The 24,578-nt window shown below is 35.8% G+C and overlaps 1 protein-coding gene across 10 annotated transcripts in view; it reads left to right on the top strand.

The window, feature by feature from the left end:
- Nucleotides 1-1,781: 1,781 nt before the first annotated feature.
- Nucleotides 1,782-24,578, top strand: part of FUBP1 (far upstream element binding protein 1) — a 31,170-nt gene continuing 8,373 nt past the window's right edge. For 3 of the 10 annotated variants that reach the window (XM_063107002.1, XM_063106998.1, XM_063107000.1), the window contains exons 1-18: nucleotides 1,783-1,987; nucleotides 7,385-7,475; nucleotides 9,188-9,226; nucleotides 9,891-9,930; nucleotides 10,445-10,494; nucleotides 10,587-10,658; nucleotides 10,784-10,841; nucleotides 13,365-13,527; nucleotides 13,625-13,723; nucleotides 13,871-13,972; nucleotides 14,188-14,290; nucleotides 14,383-14,483; nucleotides 14,849-14,990; nucleotides 15,605-15,765; nucleotides 17,491-17,642; nucleotides 17,725-17,804; nucleotides 20,839-20,967; nucleotides 22,678-22,752. In XM_063107002.1, the coding sequence (XP_062963072.1) occupies nucleotides 1,874-1,987; nucleotides 7,385-7,475; nucleotides 9,188-9,226; nucleotides 9,891-9,930; nucleotides 10,445-10,494; nucleotides 10,587-10,658; nucleotides 10,784-10,841; nucleotides 13,365-13,527; nucleotides 13,625-13,723; nucleotides 13,871-13,972; nucleotides 14,188-14,290; nucleotides 14,383-14,483; nucleotides 14,849-14,990; nucleotides 15,605-15,765; nucleotides 17,491-17,642; nucleotides 17,725-17,804; nucleotides 20,839-20,967; nucleotides 22,678-22,752 (1,771 nt within the window). In that variant the 5' untranslated portion in view covers nucleotides 1,783-1,873. Of the gene's footprint in view, nucleotides 1,988-7,384; nucleotides 7,476-8,306; nucleotides 8,370-9,187; nucleotides 9,227-9,890; nucleotides 9,931-10,441; nucleotides 10,495-10,586; nucleotides 10,659-10,783; nucleotides 10,842-13,364; nucleotides 13,528-13,624; nucleotides 13,724-13,870; nucleotides 13,973-14,187; nucleotides 14,291-14,382; nucleotides 14,484-14,848; nucleotides 14,991-15,604; nucleotides 15,766-17,490; nucleotides 17,643-17,724; nucleotides 17,805-20,838; nucleotides 20,968-22,677; nucleotides 22,753-24,578 lie in introns of all 10 variants that reach the window. The other 7 variants (XM_063106994.1, XM_063106997.1, XM_063106992.1 and 4 more) reach the window with 5 other exon arrangements.

Here is a 24,578-nt window from a genome sequence, read left to right as displayed (position 1 = left end):
TCTATATTTCCAGGAGAATCTACAAAAATAAAATTAGAAATGAATGTCTTATTTTATTTAGAGATAACTAAAATAAACTGTGGTGTACATGAAATAAAGATTATTTGTTTTAGGGGTAAATTATATCACTCTGTGGTAAAATTATGCTAATCAAAAGGTGTAATTGGTATATAACTCTAATAAAATATGGAAAAAATCAATTACTGATTAATAAATGCCATTAGTTCGGCAGACTTTCTCAAACTACAACTAAAAAATTTCTATTTAGTAATACCACCAAACACTACTTTTACAGCTTTTCTATATATATACTGCTGTAATTAAATCTGCAGTCCAATACATTCACTGCTTTTCCAAATACAAATTCCACCAAAATTTAAAGGGATAGCTAAGAACACTGAAAAGATAAAGCTACAGATAGCTAAAATGATAGTTAAAGCTTATTAGAGGAAAATGATGGTGCACTTGTATCTACATACATACAACTGTTTAGTTAACTGATTTGTTTTGGGCATTGAGCAAGTGAACATATTAGTTTTAGGTTATAGGGAAGACTGCAGCACACATTTCTCTCAATTACTTTATGATCAGCAGCGGAAAAAGTATTTTTTAAGACCTAATTTACAGAAAACAAAAAATACCACAAAGTTGGAGAAGTTCTTTTTACCTCATTCTTTGTTATCTAAATGCAAAGGTGGGGGCGGGGAGGAATCACTGTAATAAGATGACTTCTAAAGCACCCTAATGATTCCTGGTACTGCTACTATTAACGAAGTAAATTACATGCCAGGATATGCTCGGAAGGCCTGAAGAAATGTCTGAAAATTTTTAGCTGAAGTATGTAACAGAAAACAATTTTTAAAAAATCTAGTCCATGGATGATAATTCGGAACATTATATTTGCGTACCCAAAGTCTGGAGCTGTGAGAAACTACTTCTAAGAAACCACAAAGTCATGAACTGGATGTTGTTCTTAAGAATTAATTAATTAATTAATTATAAGGACCTCAACAAAACTGGCCACGGACACCTACAATACCGGGTTACTAAGTGTGGCTAACACTGAATTTTGGAAACAATCACGTTTTTAAAAGATAAAGAAAATGACAGTCTTATCGTCACAGCCACATTATTTTAAACAAAATCTTGGAAATAAGCTAAAGAACTAAGAGCCCTCCTCCTGAATTCACCCTCAGTTGTGATAAAACTCAAAGATTTGAGTCTGTTATGTAAAATACAGGGAAACTTTACTACCCTGAAAATCATGCTGGGTTCCCGGTAGGCCGGGCAGACGTTTTCAGGAACATAACCGCGCGGCGTCCCGGGTGCGTTTCTCTCTGGCGCCCTCCGGGCGGCAGCGCTCTCGAGACACTGTGGCGTCGCTGTCACGCCCCTCGGCGTCACGCCCTTCCCCACGGACACACAAAATGACCCTTGGCGGTGAATTCTTTCGCACTACCTCCCTCAGGTGGCGACCGGTAAGAAACCACTATTTTTTTTCTTCAGGCTTTCTGCAGCCCAAAACCAACCGCAGCCACCCCCGCAACCCCAGCCTCACCTACCAACCCGAAGGAACAATTACTCAGTCTCACCCGGAGTATGCGCGGAGAGGGGGCACCACAATAAACCCTATTCTCGCGAAATCTTAAACTCAATTCTCGCGACATTTCTGACTCCTTTCTCAGCCCCACCCCCGCACCACCGCGTTGACTCAGAAGCATCGCGAGATTTTTCTTTCAGTCCCCGCCCCTTTACAGCACGATGGTCGCGCAAGAATGTGATAGAGCCTCGACGGCCGCCATTTTCTTTCTTTCTTAGCAGTTAGCTGAAAGGAGATCTCTGAAGAAGCAGCAGCGGCTTCGGTAGTGTAGCCATGGCAGACTATTCAACAGTGCCTCCACCCTCCTCTGGCTCATCTGGTGGTGGTGGTGGTGGTGGTGGAGGAGTTAATGATGCTTTCAAGGATGCTCTGCAGAGAGCCCGGCAGGTAAGTGTGGACAACGCGGCGGGATCCTGAAAGCTCACGTTAATTGGCCGCTGGCAGAGTAGGCCGCTACTTCTTCGCGCATGAGGAAGAGTGAAGAGGTGCCCTTCCGGGGTGAAATGTGAGGAGACTTAAATTTCCCCACGTTGGTAATATAGATGAGAGACCAGAATTCGGTTTTGTGTTCTTGGTGTTTAAGCTGCTTAGAACCCCAACGCGTGTTACGCAAAGACGGCCTTAAGTCTTTCTCCCACTTCTGCGACACACGCGCTTCTCCAAGGAGTTAGCTCGGACCCTCCTTTTCCTCAGAATGAACATTCTCTTTCATGGGATAAGGATAAAGTACGCGTAATAATACGGAAGGTTCTGGTAACGAGTTTGGGGGAGGACTAGGGTCTGTCTGCAGGAGCCATAGTAAGGGAAAAGGTTTGTCATTAAAACAGTCTTTACAGCTTCCTGCTCATTTGAGCTCTCCCTCGCAATTAAAGAAACAATTTTAAAAGCTTTTGGTATCATTCACCGTCAAATCTACAAGGAGGAGACTTAAAAGAGCAACCTTTCACTGGACGGGATTTACGTGTCAGTCTGTTCTATCAGTCTTTCCCCTTTATTCATCAAAATGGCCTCAGGCCCATCATACCAGAGGTTTCAGTTTGAATCTGCCTCTCTGCTCTGAGTCGTAAACTGACCAGACCTCTTTGTATTACGTAGGTGCGTACATTTGCCCTGAAGGTACTTCTTTCCCGTACAAAGCTGTTTTTAAAAATATATAGTGCATGTATTAAGGGAAAATTACAGACTACTTAATTTGAACTTTACCTTTTTAGGTAGTCCTTTAATTATAATTTAAAAATTATAATGTTGGTGTGAACTTGTATGTAAGCAGAAGAATCTTATTCTCGTTATGACACTGTATATTTTTACTAGATGGCTAGCCATTTTAGACTAGTTTTAAGCGAATGGGTGTAATCGGAAACTAGTTTCGTCCTATGTTTTGATTTCATTAGTTCACTTCGCTGACTTTATGCGCTCTAGTGTGATTAAAGGATCATTGTGTCCGAAAGAAAATTCATAATCTCTGTAGTACATCCAATGTGAACATATTTAAAAAACGTATCTGTACTTGTTTATAGCCAGAAATTTTAGGGGTAATCAACAAAAGGTCATCATTCATACTAGTTCTGCATTTTTTTCACCTAATGTTTTTTATTACTTCAGAACATGCTTCGAATAGCTATCGAAACATTTATATAACGGTGACAGAAACTCTGATAGTGGAAGGGGAGCGGGAGGAGGGAGGGAGGTTTCGGTAATTGGCCACAATAATCAGCCACATTGTGTATCGACAAAATAAAATAAAATAAAATATTTTTTAAAAAAAGAAACTCTGAGAGTGGGTTTATTAGATTGGGTTGGAAGACTCATCTGAATTATTTGATTCAACGAGCATGTAGAATTAATTTGTGCCACACACTGTATATAGATACTGGAGATTTTTTTTAAGTGTGTGAATTGGATTCCTGCTTTCTAGGAAACTATGATATAGTTAAGGAACCAAATGTAAATGAACAGGATTATCTAATTAATGCTTCAATTAATGAGAGAGTAGACAGAATATGGGCAGAATGCCAGTGTATCAAGCACTGTACGGGACACCAGGGAGTTGGTGCCTAACTGCCTAAGGAAAAGGGTGATATTTGAGCAAGGCATTAAAGAATGAGAGTTTGGCCAGTAGACTGCGGTGACTCAAGAGTGAAGTCACTGGATGATAGTATTGAGTGGGGGAAAGAAGGTGGAAAATAAGGTTAGAAAAAGGTACAGATGGGCCGGCCCGTGGCTCAGTCGGGTGAGTGTGGTTCTGATAACGCCAAGGCCACGGGTTCGGATCCCATATAGGGATGGCCGGTTTGCTCACTGGGTGAGTGTGGTGCTGACAATACCAAGTCAAGGGTTAAGATCCCCTTACCAGTCATCTTTTGAAAAATAAAATAAAGAAAAAGAAAAAGGTACAGATGGATCCAAATACTGAAAGACCTTGGTTTGCCATGCTTTAGTTAAAAATTGGACTTCATTATTGGGCTAAGCTATGATTTCCTGCCTTAGACTTTTTTAAATATAGAAATTGCCCTCAAGCGAATTTCTTTCCTCCTTATATGCCAAAAGATCAGCTACCCTGACGTCTTTGCTGTAATAATGTTTCTTTACAGAATTAACCTTAAATCTAAGATTCCCGAGTGTAGCTTTTGAAGGGAATTACCACTTACAACGTTTGAGGATATCTATAAATACTAGTTGTAGCTGCTTGTCTGATTATACAAAAAATTTTCAAAAAGTTAATGGAAAGATTCGTATTGTCTTTTAATTCCATTTTTCAATGAATTTTTTAAAGTATCCTCCCCCGTATAAGCGTAGAATATATATAGGGAAGAGTCCTTAGACTAAAGAACAAGTTATATGAATGTCTGCACCACTTTTTCCTTATCTTTTTATTAAGATGATATTGAAATATATTTCAAAAATTTCCATTTAATCTTAAATTTCTTTTCTTTTCTTTTTTTTGGGGGGTGGGTGGCTGGAGGGTACAGGGATCCATACCCTTGACCTTGCTGTTGTAACACCATACTCAACTGATTGTTTCTTTTCTTTGTCCAGAGTGCTATGCTACGTTTTCTGGAAAGAAGAGATATAAGAACAGCTTCTTGCCCTCATGAGGCTTAAAAAGCTGCACCAATGGAGATGCCATTGGTATTTTTAACTGGACAGTTCTTTGTTATGCAGGAAAGCAGGACAAGTGGTTAGGATCCCTGGTCCCTAGGGATCAGGGATAGCTGGTTTTTGCCATTTGGTAATTTAGACCAAGTTACCCAGCTTCTATTTTTCTAGAGATTTTTGATAGATCATGTTTTATGTGAAATTCCCAGATTTTTATAATATGCTGAGCTAAGTCCAGCACAGGTGCACCAGATTGCTTCTCTGGCTAAGGATTTCCAACCTGTACACTTTATTTTTGTGTATTACAAGCTGTAACTCCAGAGAATGAAATGAGATTGGGATTCTTCCATTAGGTCTTTGGGTATTACACCTGGTCCTTACAGGGATCTAAATCCATGACCCTGATGTTACTGCACTATTTTTGTAAATTAAAATCAAATTAAAAAGTTGCCCACACTTTATATGTTTATTAAGAATTGGATACAGTTACAGTTTGGTTTTTAGGAATTATTATTTCTCTTAAATTAATCCTCCTTGTGACCTAGGAAATGTATATCTTCTGTTGATGTTAAAGATTCAGTGAACGAATCTTTGTTAGTATTTTTACTGAAAAGCCCTTCTCTAATGTCTTTTATGGGTTTTCAATTTTTGAGATGGTATTACTCGTTCTTTTGAATGAGCTGAGTATCAACGTTCACTTTCCTTTGGATAGTTTAGTGGATGAATAAGGAGGTATAAGTAAGTATTCTTTCTCTCTGCAGAAGTTCCTTGAAGTTCAAGGAGTGCTGCTCTGCAGACTCATTGAGCATTTATAATAGCTAACTGTAGAAGGTATTCACAACCTAAACTATTTTCCTGTTCTTGGTAGTACCATTTTCTCTGGCTTGAAATAGTTTCCTTCTAACATCAGTACCTGTCCTTGCTGGGTAGAGTATTTAAGTTCCTAAGGAACAATTCAAATACTAAGTGGTTTAAGATGTAAGGGTGAAAAAAGCAGTATTTTCACGTGTGATTAGAAAAACTTCCAGGAAAGAAATAAGATTTGAATTAGATGCCCAAAGACAAAAACAGGCTTTTAATTGAGAAAGTGAAAGATGGTTAAGGAAGATTAGGTTAACCAAAGCTGTAAAGAGTCAGGAAAATCAAATTCTGTACCTTTTTTATCAAGCATTTTAATATGTGATTTTAATATGCTTTGTGGTGTTTGCATTTACAGGTGAGGAAAAGGGAAGTCTAGGAACCCTAGGAAGTAGAGTGGATATATGTGAACTGATAAATATCGGACTTAAATGATCCATATTAAATTTAAGACTCAAGTCCTTGAATATGCTCTTATCCTTTCCAGTGTCCTGATTGTAGTAAAGCTTGAGACAGTTGGATTAGTTCTGCATCAGGATCCCTTGGAATTCCAGTCACCAAGAGTTTCGTTTTAATTTCTTATCATGGAGGATTTCAGATATACTCAAAGTTGAGAGAATGATGTATAAGAAACTCATGAGCCCATCATACATCTTTGATAATGAATATAAAACATTACAGCATGGAGTTTGGCCCATTGCTGGCACTCAGCAATATTAGTTCCATTTCTCCTTAATAGAAAATGCAGTAAATATCCCCTGCCCTACTTGTGACTTGAAGCTGGTATTTCTTTGTTGTTGTTGTTTTGTTTTTTGGTTGGCAGCTGGTGGGTAAGTGTAACTGAACTGTTGACCTTGGTGTTGCAAGGCTGTGCTCTAACCAACTGAGGTAACTGGCCAGCCCCAAACTAGTATTTCTTCTATGATATTTGTTTAATCAAGTGCAAACAATTATTTGTGCCTCTCTAAAAGCTAAAAATGTTTTAAGAGTGAAATGCCTTTAATAGGATGGATTATGATTCTGTTGCTCAAGCTTTCTCAGACTAGAGCTCCCCAGGCTCCTGCATGTATCCTTAAACAACTGTCCAATAGAAATATAATGCAAGTCACATATTTTGTTTAACCCAACATATCTAGAATATTACCCCTTTGACATGTGTTTAATATAAAAATTTTTGAGATGGTGTACATTCTTTGTTCCAAATTTTCAATATCCAGTGCGTGTTTTAAACTTAAGGCACATGTTCAAACTAGCCACATTTCAACCTACTCAGTAACATGTGGCTAGTGGCTACATTATTAGACAGCATAACCTTAGAGTTCCACAGATTGTTATCTTCTCAGTGTCCTCACACATCTTTTGAAGAGTCATGGGAGAGCACCATGGAGAAGATAGAATTAGGATCCAGATTTTCTTCAAAGCTATTTGGTCTCTCTCCTGAAGATTCCTGGACTGGCCAGTTAGCTCAGTTGGTTAGAGCACAGCCTTATAACCCCAAGGTAACAGATTCAGATCCCCACACTGGCCAGCCACACACACACACACACAAAAAAAAAGATTCCTAAGTGATTACTTTGTTGGTTCTTATAGGGATGTATCAGAAGCTTAATCCTAGACGATGGTTATTTGTTAACTCCCTGAAGTATTAATGGTAGTGATAAACTGTAGTTTTAATTTATCTATCAAGTGAATTTTTATATATGATACTAAGGAATATTTAGCATATATATGTATTAGGAAATAAATGAGGAAATCTAGTACTGAATAGTATACAGTAGTTTGTGATGCTATTAGTGATGGTATATTTTTGTTTTTTTGGGTTTTTTCAAGATTGCAGCAAAAATTGGGGGTGATGCTGGTACATCACTGAATTCAAATGACTATGGTTATGGAGGACAAAAAAGACCACTAGAAGATGGAGGTAGGTTATAACCACAAGTATTTTAATTGTTTATACAGTTTTTAGTTGAAGTGATTTTTGATAATTTTCATATGTTATTTTATTGAGACATTACTTGTATTATAAGGTTTCTAAAATTATGAGGTTTGTATTGGTCTCAAAAGGAAAGGAGAAAAAAAAGACCTAGGCAAGGTAGGTAAAATTTGAGTCAACCAGAAAGTTGTCCTTCTAGAAAACAGTTCGTTTCTCTCCTTTAGGATTGTGCCAGTTTGACAGTTTGCACAGACTTCTTGTTAATAATATTGGGGAAAAAATATATATATATTGTATAGGAGACACTTCATCGATTTTTCTCATATGTAAATGAATCTTTATATGCTTTGTTTTCGTTATTTCCCTTTTAAGATTTCACTTTAAAGGTTGAAGTTGCTAGTTTGCTACTCTAGTGTGTTGCAGGTTATTACCATTTTTTATGTTCTTTGTTTTATTTGTTTTAGTACTTTGTTTTGTGTTTCAGGTTTAACTTAAAATGTGGATTAAAACTGGATTTACAGTGCTTTGTGTTTTTTAAAAAAACATAATTGCTGAAGCTTCTGAACTTAGAAGTCTGCACATATTTTTTGTTTTAGGTTTGATGTGTGAATTTTGATACATTTTCTTTTTTGTCCTTTTTTTTTTAAAGGAGGGTTCTGACAGAGCCTATAGAATGTATTTGTAGCTTTTGACCAGGAGTACTTGGTTTCCTTTTATTTAAGTGTCGTTCATATTTATAGTGAGGTTTAAAAAAAAAAAAAATGAGCTAATGATGCTTCAGATGTTGTATGTAATGTATTCTTTTTATTTTATGTGTAGATGGCTCTTGGACAAGTCCGAGCAGTACAACACACTGGGAGGGAATGCCCTCTCCTTATAAAGGCAGGAATTTTTATTTATTACCTGTGTTTAGTATGTAAACGTGAAATAAACCAGTGGATTCTTAAATGGACACAAATATTTCTTGGATTATGTGTCTGAATTTTTGCTGCACAACATTCTGATGTTTAATCATTTAAGTTTTTAAGGGGGGAGAAGAATGTAGTACTTTCAGCTATAGGTTGTCTATTCCAAGGTATGCATTGTATTCATCTGTGTAATGGATTTAGATGAAGGTAGTCATGTAGTTGCTTTGAGTTTGTCTGCTGAAGTTTTATGCCGTGAAATGTTTGTCTTTGGGAATAATAGAACAGTTTAGAATGTGATTGCCTTTTAATTGTGATTTTTTTTTTTTTTTTTTTTTTTTTTTTTTTTTTGGCATCGCTTTATGTGGTCACTGTAAGAGACACTCAGCTTTTGATATGTCAGAATTTTCACACTTCAATAGCTTTTTTTTCCTTCCAATCTTCAGTTTCTACAGTGGAAGCATCATTAGCCTTTAGCATGTGATATTTTGCTAGTAATAGACCTAAATATATTTTGTCTTGTATCATTTTAAAGTGCTTTACACATACATTAAAATCAGTGATTTGATACAATCAGAGAATTTTTTAATGTCTGTGCATCTTTTAAACATGAAAGAATGAAGGATATAGTTTCTCTCCTTTAGATTACTGAGTTTGGGTTGAGTTTTTGGCAATTTTGATTTAAATGATAAACCATACCCTAAATGTTTATATTATGTTTATTCTTGCTTTGCGGGGGGGGGGGGGAGGCTTTGTATGTATTGGCAAAAAATTAAAAGACTCTTAATTTTGCAGATCAACCAGATGCTAAGAAAGTTGCTCCTCAAAATGATTGTAAGTATTTATTTTTAAACTGGGTTCAAAATTAATGTAACTCGGGCCGAGCCTGTGGCGCACTTGGTAGAGTGCTGCGCTGGGAGCGCGGCGACGCTCCCACCCCGGGTTCGGATCCCATATAGGAATGGCCAGTGCGCTCACTGGCTGAGTGCTGGTCACGAAAAAGACAAAAAAAAAAAAAAAAAAAAAAAATTAATGTAACTGAATTCTAGTATGGTTTTGTTCCTGTTTTTGGTGGGCATCTTTTGAAGTTAGTTGGTCTATGAGTATTCTTTCAAAATGTCCAGCCTGAATTCCTTTGTAAATAAATGTATACTTTTTTCTTCTATTTTTACAATCTGTCACTTAATTCTGGCTAGGTATATATAAAGTTGTTAAGCTATTTCACATATTTATGTTATATTCTGAATCTATGGTTGTACTATACTTGAAAAAGGAAAGTATTTTGATCTGTATGCCATGTCTGCCATTTCATTGGCTTTCTTGCCACTGTCAATACTGATTTAAGTATTCTGTATAAAATTTTACTCTCTCCAAGGAGTTGTCTGTACATCAGGGAAAGATTTTAGAATGCAGGATGTGAATATGTTAGTTAAATATATATATATATGTAAACTTAAATTTTGAATTTTCATTTTATTTGTATTTAATTTTTTGGTAGCCTTTGGAACACAGTTACCACCGATGCATCAGCAGCAAAGGTATAGTCAATAACTTTTCAAAAAGTACTTTGCAAGTTTTATTTGAGCTACATGTTCAAAGACAACGAAGTTAGTATATAGTGAATATGTGTCTGCGTATTTTTTGGTGTTGTAGTTCATTTCCCTCCACTTGGTAAGGTGACACATTTTTGTATGAGTGAGATACATTTGTAATTTGGAAGGATAAGTAGAATTAGCCACATTTTAGAAGAACTAGGGTGAGTTAGAATAACTAAGATGACATCCCTTGAACTCTACCCCAACTCCTTTGCAGTTCATGCCCTCACACTGTTTGATTTACCATCCCTTCCTCACTTGATGTGTGTCACCTTCATTAAGATGTTTATTTTAACTACTCAGCTAATAAGGCCATACTTTGGCCATAAATATTTGCTTAGAACCTTAGTTTCAGCCATTAGGAGACATTAGACTTCAATTTTTATTAATAGATTACTGTTTATGTGTAAACAATTATCTTTCTTTGAAGGAAAATGTTTCTGTTATTTTTTAGCAGGTCTGTAATGACAGAAGAATACAAAGTTCCAGATGGAATGGTTGGATTTAGTAAGTAACATTTTTAAAGTTTTGAAAATATAATTAAAACATGTTTTATAGTCTTTCAGAAAATAATTATTTTTAATTTTTATTTTTACTAGTAATTGGCAGAGGAGGTGAACAGATCTCACGCATACAACAGGAATCTGGATGCAAAATACAGATAGCTCCTGGTAACATTATTCTCTTGGTATTTTCAAAGTGACTAGAAAACAAGCGTTTTTAGGTTGATTGTGATAGTGATGCTATCTGTTAATCTCTTCTTGACTTAAATTGTTGTTATGGTTTTTAATTGTAGACAGTGGTGGCCTTCCTGAAAGGTCTTGTATGTTAACTGGAACACCTGAATCTGTCCAGTAAGTATGAAAATCTTAAAAGTTTAGTTATAGTAATAAGATGGGATTCTTTGAACTTTATCTTTGCTTTTCATTACTGCGTTTACACTATTGTCTCTATATCCCCTTTCCTGAAAGTTCTCTAACTCCTTCAAAGTTTATGACTCATACTTTCTCAATTAGCATAAAACCAACTTTGGCTCTACTCTGATCTCTACTTGAGAAGCCAAATGTGGCCTCAAGAAAAATACACAATCATGTTAACTGTTGACACCTAAAACTCATAACCATTAAGCTTAAGTGGACTTTTGTGTTGCCTACATTTCCCTAGTTCCATTCATCTTCCAGTCTTTAGGCTCTTTGATACTATGTTGCTCCATCTCCAAATCTTCAGCAGTAGGGTCCCATCTCTCCCACTTAAGCTTATTTACTGAGAAAATAGAAGCAACTCATAAGAAATTTTTCTACCTTCTCCTGCCAGCCTGCATTTGTGCTCAATACTCACAGTACTCACATACTGCCTTCCTTTCTGTTCCTGTGCCTGAGGTCGGCCCTTCCTTCCTACTGAAGGATATTGTCCCCACAGTTGAACTGACTATATCCTGCATTATTAGTTTTCCCTTCTTTTCTAGATAATTTCTTAACCACATACAGACATGCTTGAAAATCTCCTCATCTTAATGAAAACCATCCCTGAACCCCACATTGTATTTTTCTGCTCTTTTCTACAATAAAATTTCTTAAAGGAGGTGGTTGTACTTGCCATGTCATCTGCCTGTTTTTATTTTCTCTTGAACTCACACCAGTCAGGCTTTTATTCCAGTTATTCCATTGAAATTCCTCTTTGCAAAGTCATAAGTGGCCACCACATTATTCAGCCTGTCAGCAATGTTTGGCACAATGGACCACTCACTCCCTTGAAATACTTCATGTATTTGGTTTTCAGACACCTACTTCACTGGCCATCCTTTCTCAGTCTTTCCAGGTGGTTCTGCTTTATCTTACTGAACTCTCAACATGGAGTGCCCCAAAATTCAGTCCTTATACGATACATCTACAAATACTTGTTAGATGACTTCTTTCATTTAATCTATTTAACTTTATTTAATATATGGCTTTATATACCATGTTTTATATATTCTTAAATATTTATATTCAGTCTTAATCTCCTTCCTAAGTTAGACTCATATCCATCTACTTGCTCAATATCTCCACATGAATATCTATTTGATATCTCCAACTTTGGATCATTAAGAACAGAATCCTTGATTTCCTCATCCCCAAGCTCCTCTTTCTTTTTTTCATTGTTCATCTCATCTCAGTGTATGGCAACTCTATTTTAATACTTTATCTTTCTCTTATGTCCCATTTATCTGTAAGCAACTCTTGGTTATTTTTCTTTTATAATTTATTCAGAATTCACCCTCTTCTTGCCACCTTTTTCACTATACCTTAGTCCATGACACCATTTGCCTATATTATTCAACCTGTCTACATTCATTTCACCTTGTTCCATAAGTTTATTCTTGTGGTAGTCTAGTGATAGTGATCCTTTTAAATGTAAATTACTTCATATCACAACTTTGCTCATAGTCCTCTGATGTTTTCCTGTTTGGTTTAGAGTAAAAGTCAATATCTTTTTACTGGCCTGGCCTACCTGCTGCCTTTCTCACTTCATTTTTTACCATTCTTCCATCAACTCATGTTATTCTAGTCCCATTTAGCCTTGTTTCTAGTCTTTCAGCAATCCATGTATTCTCCTTGTTTGAGTCCTTTGTACTTTCTGTTGTCCCTGTAACATTTTCTCCAAAATATTTTCATAGTCATTCTCCCACTTCCTTCAGATCTTGGTTCAAATAGCTCTTTATCAGTAAGACCTCCCATGATTAAAATATGTCAAATAAATAGTAAGTCATTTGATTCATGCCGTAAAGAACATCAGAGCAGGATATTAACAGATTGTGTGCGCATGTGAATGTGCATGCACATTCTGTTAATATCCTGCTGTGATGTTCTTTATAGCACGAATCAAATGACATACTGTTTATTTTACATGATATTGTTATTTTTTTTTTAATAAACTTAAGCCACTGCAGTAGAAACCCTGTTTTGTTCAGTGCTATAATCCCATTACCTAGAATAGTACGTGGCACATAGTTGACATTTCTTAAATATTTATTGAATGAATAAATAAATTTTAACATGAGTGAGCAAAAGTGGTGGTTTAAAAATATACATAAATCATTTAATTCTTGGAGGAATCAGCTTAATTTCAAGATAGCTTTAGAATTAGAGTGCTCCTTCTTGGAAATTTTGGATTATTCTCAAAAATAAAAATTGTATGCCCAGAAAATTTATTGCATAGTCTCAGTCTTTGAATCTTGATGGCATTTTCTTTTAGTTAAAAGTAAAAGCATTGTTAAAATTAGATTTAAGGCACCTGATCCTGAATTGAGATAGGAGTACTTAATTATTTTATATGTCTCTATTTGAATAAGTTTGGGTATGCTGCACCTTATTTTTTGAATCATACTTTGTTAACAGATCAGCAAAACGGTTACTGGACCAGATTGTTGAAAAAGGAAGACCAGCCCCTGGCTTCCATCACGGTGATGGACCAGGAAATGCAGTTCAAGAAATCATGATTCCAGCTAGCAAGGCAGGATTAGTTATTGGAAAGGGGGGAGAGACTATTAAACAACTTCAGGTATTGTTTTGTTATTATTACTTTTACTCTGTTTTGAAGCTAGTTCTCTTCCACACGTCCCTTTTATTAATACATATGATTTCTGTGGTTATAACAGGAGCGGGCTGGAGTTAAAATGGTTATGATTCAAGATGGGCCTCAGAACACTGGTGCTGACAAACCTCTTAGGATTACAGGAGACCCTTACAAAGTTCAAGTAAACCTAACTTTATACTTTATAAGGAGTTGGGGAAGGATGACAGTTGAAAGGAGTTGGGGTTGGGTGGAATTGAGTATAACATGTATGAATAATTGAAATGTTTTGAAACATGCTTTCTAAATTGGCTGACTTTTTCTGCTTCAGCAAGCCAAGGAAATGGTGTTAGAGTTAATTCGTGATCAAGGTGGTTTCAGAGAAGTTCGAAATGAGTATGGGTCAAGGATAGGAGGAAACGAAGGGATAGATGTAAGTAAAAATACCCATCCAGAAAAGGTTGCTTGCTGATCCATAAACATAATAGTGTTTTTTCTGTTTTACTTTCTATGTTAAAATACAGAATTGTGTGTTTTGTATCTTGTTACACTATTTAATAAAAACATAGCATTATATACACTTTTATGATTTTATGCAAATTAATTTTAGGAAATGGCATTCTTAATACTTAGTCTTATTTGCATAAGGTCCCCATTCCAAGATTTGCTGTTGGCATTGTAATAGGAAGAAATGGAGAAATGATCAAAAAAATACAAAATGATGCTGGTGTTCGAATTCAGTTTAAGCCAGGTGAGTACATATATTTAATTGTTGGTAGCAATTTGTTTTGACATGCACACATTTAATGTTTAATTAATCCAATTTAATTCTTTGTTTTGAAGATGATGGAACAACACCTGATAGAATTGCACAAATAACAGGACCTCCAGACCGATGTCAGCATGCTGCAGAGATTATTACAGACCTTCTTCGAAGTGTTCAGGTTTGATAGGAAGTTAACATTTTTATTTTTGTGCTCATTGGGAAAATATTTTCCTTCATCAAATCTGAAAGTCCCCCCTCATATTTTTATATCAGAGTCTGCATGATAATGCTATATTAATGGCTGGAAAGTTTAAATTGCTTTAAGGTAGACATCTTGGAATAGGAAAAAGTACTGCTCTACCTATTCACCCTAGTGTTTTCCAAAAAAAAATGCTGGTATTACTAATTATTTGAGCCATGTCATCTCTGAAGTAATCTCTAAATTTTTGGCTCAGGAATATGAGAGTTGGGAAGAATAGACATAATTTATTGTGGAAAGAAGAGTTTATTTCTAAGCTTTCTTTCTTGTCTACCCCTCCTTAGGCTGGTAATCCTGGTGGCCCTGGACCTGGTGGTCGAGGAAGAGGTAGAGGTCAAGGCAGCTGGAACATGGGACCACCTGGTGGACTACAGGAATTTAATTTCATTGTGCCAACTGGGAAAACTGGATTAATAATAGGAAAAGGCAATGTATTTTAAACTCTTAATGTGAAACCTATTACTTAATTTTTCTGGATGCTGTTTCTGTTATTGTAAACAAGTGGCATTGATTTTTCTTTGGCTGCATTTTAGTAGAAAAGCATTCTTATTTTGATATGTAACAACAAAAACATTAATGAAGGATCTCACATATACTTACAAAAAGAGCAGAATTTGAATCTCATTGGCTTCTACAGAAAGAGGACCAAGAGTTAATTATTAGCGTGAAAAACTTCTTTTTATTCATAAAATGTTTTGAATGTTTTTGTTTGTTCATTTTTTAAAATTTGAGTATGTGATAGGTTGTATTTACATTGCTATAAGAGTAGTTTATTTGAACCAATTATTTTGGTAAGTTATAATCCACACTAAGGTTGTATGTAAACATACTAAGTAAATGTAAATGTGTTTTAAGCATGAAATGCTTAATACAGTTTGATTTAAAGTGTAGAATAAATGGAAAATAATAATAGAATATTGTGAGATAGGATACTGTCCAAAACTTTTTTTTAATGGTCCTTTTAACTGACCAGTATTCCTTTGAGTAGCCCTTTTTACGTCCTTTGAGCCTTTAGACAAATTTCTCTTGTTTGATTTTAGGAGGTGAAACCATTAAAAGTATAAGTCAACAGTCTGGTGCAAGAATAGAACTTCAGAGAAATCCTCCACCTAATGCAGATCCTAATATGAAGTTATTTACAATTCGTGGCACTCCACAGCAAATAGACTATGCTCGGCAGCTCATAGAAGAAAAGATTGGTGTGAGTATGCTTTAAACTTTTGATTTATAGCATAGACCCTGTTAGTTGAAGAAGCCATTAATTCTGATGCACCACAGGAAAATGTATGATTTTTATCCGAAATTACAGGTTTCATGACATAATGGATATATAAAGCATAGAAAAGATTTTTCCAGCAATAAAAATAACCTATTTAAATATGCAGATACAGGTGTTCAGAACCACCTTACACTTAGGTGTGGGTAGATAAAAGAGGTAGTGTTACCTATAGACGTAATGTTAGTGTTGGTGGAGGATTGTGGAATTTAGTTGAATGGAAATAGTTATAGGAATTTGGTATTTATTAAGTTTTTACTATACCCAACCCTGGTGAGGCAAAAAAAAGATGAATCAGATGGACCCCCCCCACTCTGCAGTAGAAATTTATAAATCCCAGCTTTGGATTGGCTTATAATTGTCTAGGGGTTTTAAAATGCATACTTTTCAAGTGCTTCCCACCCCTACACATAACATACATGTAGAGCCCACCATCTAATTTTATAAAGCACATCTTGTTTTTTTATTTATTAGCCTATTCTGTATGGATTAGGGTTTCTGTTGGGTTCATGGAGAAACAAGACAGGTTGTTTTAGAAAGACAATTTTGTATAGTGCTTAATTGCATGTACTCTGAAGTCCGGCTTCCTGGGTTCAAAATCCTGTGAATTCTTACTGACTGTGTAACTTCAGAAAATTTATTTATACCCTTCTGTGATTCAGTTTCCTTCTGTAGAATGAAGGTAATAGTACCTGCTTTGTAGAATTTTTTTTTTATTATTTGGAGAGAATGGGTCATAGATAATAAAAGTGAGGGATGACAGCAATTGGAGACTGAAAGAGACAAGTTAATGAAAGCGGCTTTAAAGGTCATGAAGTTTTGCTTATTTTGTAGTGAGTAAATTGACAACCAAGTATAGTTTTAGCATTTTGTCCAAAATGTCACATGGTTGGTAATAACTGCGTAAAAGGAGTGTTTTTGGACAATTAAGTCTAATAGTCTTTTCAAGTTGGCTTATCAAAAGAAACATCAGCTAGTCATTATTGATTGTAATGTGGCATAAGGATATGAAACACCCTGAGTTATTGAGTGAACTATAAGGGAATTTTTATCCTATTTAGAAGATTATGATAGATAAAAGGCAAAAGGAGGATGTTAATTTAAATTATTGCTCTAAATAGGGATCCAGTGACAAATAGAAAGGTTGTGAGGCAAACTTCAAGAGAGAAGTAGGTGTTATATTACAGATAAAGTGTTTAGTAGACAGTTCACACAATGTAGGACCTAAGCAATTTGGGGAATGTATTGTCAATATGGTTGTCTGGTGATAGAATAGATGCGAAGAGGGAAGAGCTGGAGATGAACACCTGATACCTGATAGGTTTCCATGATTAAAACGACAAAAGGAATAGTAAAAGTAAGAATTGGAAAAGGAAATGGTGCTGTCCAAAAATAATAGAAGCTAAAAGGAAGTGTATTAATTTTTGCATTCAATTGTTAATGCTGTTGATTTTAATGAATTTTACTTGTCTCATTTATTTGGCAGAGTTAGAATAGTTTTTACAACGTAAATGAGGAAAGGGAAGAAAATCTAAAATTTGTTGCTTGTTACTTTAAGAAGGTAGAAATGGAAGATTATTTGGCCTTTGAGTTATTTGATTATTACCCTGTGTTTCTGATTTTTGTATATGTTCTTCCCTTTTTTTGCAGGGTCCAGTAAATCCTTTAGGGCCACCTGTACCCCATGGGCCCCATGGTGTGCCAGGCCCCCATGGGCCTCCTGGGCCTCCAGGGCCTGGAACTCCAATGGGACCGTACAACCCTGCACCTTATAATCCTGGACCACCTGGCCCAGCTCCTCAGTAAGTATTGAGTTTGGTTTTGTGCTTTTCCTCAAAGATTCTAGCTTTCGTAAATTGTATTTTTATATTGACTTCTTTTCAGTGGTCCTCCAGCCCCATATGCTCCCCAGGGGTGGGGAAATGCATATCCACACTGGCAGCAGCAGGCTCCTCCTGATCCAGGTAAAAGATGCTTCTCTTCTAACTGTGTTTACCTGTATTGTTTGTTTACCGCTCCTGTTACATTTAAGTTTTTCTAGCATTCTACATTTGTATGAAATGTCTTCACTCATTTTATTCTTTCAGCAGAATAGAGTGTTAAGCACTTCATCTAGTAGCACATTGACGTGAATTTGATCTCTGCTTTTGTGGAACTTTTTTCTATCTGTATTTGGCTTTTTCTACTTTGTGAATTGATACAGCAGACTACTGTATCAAAAGCCAAACACTACAGGAAAAAGTACAATATCTTAGGTTTTAGATACCAGTACTGTCAAATGTCTAATGTGTCATGCTGACATTATCCATGAAAAAATAGCTAGTTTACATTTATTTATAAAATTACATGAGAGTCTAATAGCCTGTTAAATACTTGGGCGTTAAAATCTCAAGTTCTCAGATAAAGTTGTCTGTTCTCCTACTCCTGATAAGGCAGCTTTAGTATTAATAAAAATTAGGCCTGTATTTAATAACTGCATGGTAGAACTCTAAAATACATGTAATTAAATACATTCTCTGTTTGGATCTGGATTTTTCTATTCTTCATCTTCCCATACCCTGTAGTTTTCTTTTCATCTTTGTCAAAGAGGCATTCTTTGAAACCAGTTAACTCTTATTTATGACCCTTTTTTCCTCACCTGCTACCTACCTTTTAGCCCTCTTTCCATGGAGTAGTTTCAAGGAAGGTATACTGAATTATGGATTTCTTTCTACACATAGTATATTTATTCAAAAAACCTGAAAGTAATTGATTTAGATAAAATCATTTTTTTGAATTTGATTGAACATTCTGGTATTTAAATGTGGCCATATATTATAACATACTTTAATTTCATAGGAAGTATGCTCTTTGGAATGTGATGACACAACATAACAGTCACCAAATACCCACAGCGTTCATTCATTCAAGAAACAATTTGAGTTGTGCTAGGATGTGGGTATGCAAAGATGAGTTTACATTCTATTGCAGAAGAATGCACTCCCAGCGTGAGCAATACTGTTAGAAGGGCTCATGGGGTACAGAAGGAGTGTCAATTACTAATTACTACTGTATGTTGATCTAAAAAGACTTTTCTTTCTCTCTTGTAAGGGATAGTATGAGTAAGCAGAGGAATGAGATTCAAGAGTTAGAGCAGATTTAGGGGCGGGTTTATATTGGATAACTTGGAAATGCCAGAATTACACCTGTAGAGCACTGTTTGGGTAGGTACCATGATTGAGAGAAATGATGGGAATAAGGAGTGGTCTCTGTATCACAATCTCAGTTTCCCAGTTGGAGTAGTAGTGAACTCACCACTGTAAGAACTGTCAGTGAATGTGGCTTCCAGCATTGCTTTTGGGAGAGAAGTAACCTATTTAGCTAAAGATATCAACTAGGTGGCCCAGCTTAGACTTTATCAAAGTGTTACCAAGTCTCTCAGTTAGATATTGTTTATATTCAACTTACAGATATGGTGTGGGGGGGGGGTAGGTGTGGGGGGGGGTTGTCGTCATTATTCTCTGAACTAAAATCTGTTTCTATAAAAAAATTATGGTTTATTACAGATTTACATAGTGGTCAGGAATTTAGACTTCAGAGTCAAACAGACCTAGGTTAGTCCAACAACTTAACCAATTGTGGGATGTCAAGCAAGTTTTTAAACCCTGATAAGCTTTCTTATCTATAAAATAGTGATAAATGAATGAATGAATGTTATATTGAATGACTAATTAGTAAGTTACTAGTGCATATTAATTATATGTAACTGTGAGACTGATTTTCTTATATGGTTAACACATTTGGGAGTACAAGTATTGCTCACTAAAGTCTGTTTTCAAATCTGTTTTTTTATACATTGTGTCAGGTGAAATATTTGAATTTATTAGGTAGTATTTGGATAATGATACTATTAAGACACACAAATATTCAGCATATAAAAGCAGTACATTAAGCAGTTGAGAAGGGTTTGGAGGGTGGCCTAATAACACTTTATAATTGTATCACCATACAATTTTCTTTTTCTAGAAATCCTTGCTCCTTTTTTTTTTAAACTTCACTAACCTTTATTAGGCAGCCAAGACTTGATACTTACTTGGGATGAATCTAAACAGATTTCATATAGATATAGACTCTGGCTAAAGAAATTACTTTCTTCTTGGGGATACAAACTAATAAAGATATATCTATAGCATTGTATAGTATTCATAGTATAGAGGACAGAATCAGTGAGAGAGGTTCTGGTTTTTGGCTGAGAGGTCTCAAACTGTTCAAACATCATTTGATGGGGATGAGTGAGGGTGAACCCAAGTGCAGAGGAAGCATAACATGGTCAAAGGCTTAGGCATGAGCATGATGACTTCTGAAAAGAACAAGCAATTTATTGTGACTGGAACTTGAGTATTGGAGGGATATTGACAGAAGGGAAAGGTAAGTCTAGAATGGAAAAGATAAGCTGGGGGATTCACTGTGAAATAGGATGAAATGAAATGTGGCTAATCTCTATTTTCTAAGATTTTTATTTTGTTTCTTCATTGAAAACAACACAAGACAAAGTTAATAGTTACAAGATATTGTTTGTTTCTTGTACAGGTTAACCCCTAGAAATCTTTAGTCATCTGCCACATAAAACAGTTGTGCTTGAGACAAAACTGTTTTGGAAAAAACAATGGCACAGGATGGTTTGAGACAAAGCATAGGATTTGAAGCCAAAAGATTATTCATATCCTAGCTCTACCACTTACCTAGTTACCAGTTACCTAGTTTTGTAACCCAGGAAAGCCACTTAATCTCTGATCCTTGGTTTTATATAATAAAAGCTAATGATGACAATGAAAGTAATAGAAAATATGAAAGTTTTCATTTACTGCTGTTTTTGATGTCTGTTTAATTTTTTGGCCTGTGTATTTGCGAGAGAGCTGTGTGATTGTGTGTGTGTGTGTGTGTGTGTGAGAGAGAGAGAGAGAGAGAGAGACACTGGACATTAGATGCAAACCTTGAACTTGTGTTTATTAATTCTAGCAAAGGCAGGAACGGATCCAAATTCAGCAGCTTGGGCTGCTTATTATGCTCACTATTATCAACAGCAAGCACAGCCACCACCTGCAGCTCCTGCAGGTGCACCAACTACAACCCAAACTAATGGACAAGGTAACTGGTAACTAATCTATTTTGTACGAGAAAGCCAAGAAGTGCGTCACTGTATTCTAGTACCTAAAATTTCTAACATTATTCAATTAGAAATTTAGTGAGCAGACTTTCCTTTTTTTTTTTTTTTTTGTAGTAAGTGACTTTGAAATTCTAAACTTTCATAAAAGTTGTGAGAACAATACCAAGAACACTGAGAAAACTCAGCTGTTAGTTTTATCTCCCCATTTACTTTATTACCCTTTCTGTCATATAACAGTGTACTTCAGAAAGTTCATAGAAAGGTAAAAGTAAATGATGATATGAATCTTTCTGTGAATTTTTTGACGTACCCCTGTATATGTGTGTCCATATCCATTATTATCATTAGTTCGGAAAAGAAGAGGGAGATAAGACTGGAATGGAAAGGATAAGCCATTTAAGACTAAACTGTGGGCATGATGTCCCATTACCCTTCATTGTTTTTTTTGTTTGTTTCCCCCCCATCATTGTATAGTAGTTGGTATTTTACTGTAAGGAAAAGCTTTCCTTTTCATCCTGTTTAGTTCTTCACGTCAGTGTGGATTCCTGTTTAATTCTATAGATTGTATTTTTTTTTTTTTCTGACTGGTAAAGGGATCGCAACCCTCAGCACGGTGTGGTCAGCACCACACTCAGCCAGTGAGCGCACCGGCCATCCCTATATAGGATCTGAACCCGCGGCCTCGGCACTATCAGCACCGCACTCTCCCAAGTGAGCCACAGGGCCTGTCCTATAGATTGTATTTTTAACTATTATTATTTTTATAACGATATTGTCCTAGATTTAGCTAGCCAGGAGTATCTTCATGGTGGCTCCTGTATCCTTTGAAATGCCTGTTGTTCTTTAAGCACTTCCTTACTATTTGGCACAATAAGATTTTTTTTGTGTTTTCTGGGCTTCAGCCTTTGAGTTAGCCATTTTTTCAGGGAGCCCTGATTCCTTTTAGTAGAGGATGGTCTTTGGAAATAAACTAAGTATACTCTTTGCTAATGAGGTGTCATTGCTTCTAACTCCTTTTAGTGGACAGAGCTAGGAAATCTGTCTACATAAACCCATACCTACATGCACATATATAAAACACATAAACGTTCATATCTGTATATGTATTTTAAAGCTTTATGTTCATATTACCTGTAATTCCATTCCAACACTCTTTCTAGCTTTTTCCTTTTTTGTACTTAATGAAAGGTGGGAAACTCAGTACCCTTAATGTATTTCCTTATTTGACATCAGTTTACTTGCAAGGATCTTCAGAAAGTTCATGGAAGACTATAATTAGAAGATAATAAAAATCTTTACATGAGCCTTTTTTTTTTTTTTGGCTGGGGGGCGGGGGTCACTGGCCATTAAGGGATTCACACCCTTGACCTTTGTGTTAAAACACTGAGCTTTAATCAACTGAGCTAACCAGTCAGCCCCTTTTCCATGAACTTTTTCAAGTACCCTCATATATTCACAATATAACCAGTCTTCCAAACACATTGGTCATCTTCTCTGTCTGCCAACTCTGTACCCCCAGTGTCCTGGGTCTTTGGCATCAACAGGAAGACTAATACTGCACAGCACCTCCCTTCTACCTTGACTGCCCCATGGCATGTCACTGACAACTCCTTGACTTGAAGAACAGAAGGAAAAGCCCAAATTTGCCTTTTAAAAACTTTAATCCTGTTTTGTTCTTTTTCTTGAACAAGGAGATCAGCAGAATCCAGCTCCAGCTGGACAGGTTGATTATACCAAGGCTTGGGAAGAGTACTACAAGAAAATGGGTATGTTGTACATTTTAAATATATATATATATATGTAATTAAATTGGAACACTTAGTAAATATACATTAGAATGTTGAATGCTTTGATAAAAGCATATTTGTGCCATATTTTTGTTACCTTAGATGACTTTCATTCAGTTATTAATTTTTAAAATCTTAAGGAGAATAATGGAGCAAAAATGCATTCTGAAATCACTGAACTTTCAGACATGTTAAGACCATCACAAATAATACTTTAATTTGTTGTTTCGTAACAAATCTTTCTATTTCTAAATGCATTTGTCAGCCAATTATTAGGTGAAACTAGAAATTTCTTCATTGGCACATATGACATTGAATATTACTACACTTTTTTCAAAGACAGTTCATGTATATTACTAGCCTAAATGGCATAAGGTCAAGTTTTAAGAGTGCAAAGCAATAATTGGTTTTGTATGGTTTCATCATTTTTACTACAAAATTAAGTACGTAAGAATAACCTACAGTGACAGAGGAAGTGAATTAAATAACATTTGTATACATGCAAAAGGGAAAACAATCACTTAGAAAAGCTGTTTTCATTTCAGCAACTATAGAACACATAAAACATGCCGTGTGAGAAGTGACAGATGGTGAGAATGCAATTATAACAGCCAGGAGCCCTGCCCTTCTGGTTATTATATGCTAATGGAGGGTAAAGTTGTTAAATAACTTGTGAATATATTACTATAAACTGCTGTGAAGGAAAAGAACTGTATCTTTATTGGCATTTCACATGTAGAGACTGGGAAACAGGTAACACAACTACTAAGTGGTGAAACCAGAATTTGACTTCTAAGAGGGTCTGAGTCAAGCCTTCCTCCCAAATTTGTCTTTTTCTAAGGGAGCATTTGGAACCTGACATTATACTTCTAGACAAATAGTTATTTTTCAGATGCTTTTGGTCTTAGTCATTTAAAATTAACTCTTGGGGCCAGCCGATTAGCTTAGTTGATTAGAGTGTGATGCTAATAACACCAAGGTCCAGGGTTCAATCCCTGTACTGGCCTGCCACCAAAAAATAAAATGAACACCACAGCCAGTCATCACAAATGAAAGCTAAACAGGTAAACTTGCCCATCCTTCACTGGCACAGAAAAAATCTGTAGATAGTAGAGTTTTGTCATAAGATATAGCCTACTTAGGGTTCTCAATTTAAATTTCTGTACATTTTCTTTCCCAAAGGCTGTTTCTCATTTTCTTCAGAAAGAAAGATTTCTAGAAGGGTGATAATACTCTTTTTTTGTGTAAAAGTACATATACCTGGTGATAGCAATACAGTTGATTTCTGGTTTAAAGAAAGAAAAAAGTAGTTTTTCCTGTTAGAATGGCTTTTCTAGGAGAGTCATGCTGCATCTTATTCCTGAAGCTGTAACAGATTGATGAATTTATGTCTTTGTGACCTAGTTTATCTCAGGCAGATCTACAACAGCTAAAATACTGCAAAAAGAAACTTAATTTTAACCTCAAAGCAATGTACTCTTAGTTAGGATGACTATATCCTTTATTGTCTAAACTGGTATACTTTTGAGAATGAATGAGGCTGGTGTAAATAATACACCCTGACAACAAAGTGGTGGGGACCTATAGTCACCTTAATGTTAATGAAGTAGCATCACCATTTTAAAGAATCAAGCATGTTGAGTTTAGTTATCCATTAGCTGCAACTTGTATTTTTATAAAGAGTAATATGCCAGACATGTTCCCTACGTTGTTATTTAGTGGGTAAAAACAAAGGCCTGTTAATGGACTTAGGAAATTACTGGGGAATGAGTTTGGCTTTTGTGCTTTATTATATCTTATTGTTT

Source organism: Cynocephalus volans, chromosome 8 (genome assembly GCF_027409185.1).
Source record: "Cynocephalus volans isolate mCynVol1 chromosome 8, mCynVol1.pri, whole genome shotgun sequence".
NCBI lineage: Eukaryota > Metazoa > Chordata > Mammalia > Dermoptera > Cynocephalidae > Cynocephalus > Cynocephalus volans.
Note: the sequence above shows the minus strand (reverse complement) of the source record. Positions and strands in the feature narration are given on the sequence as shown.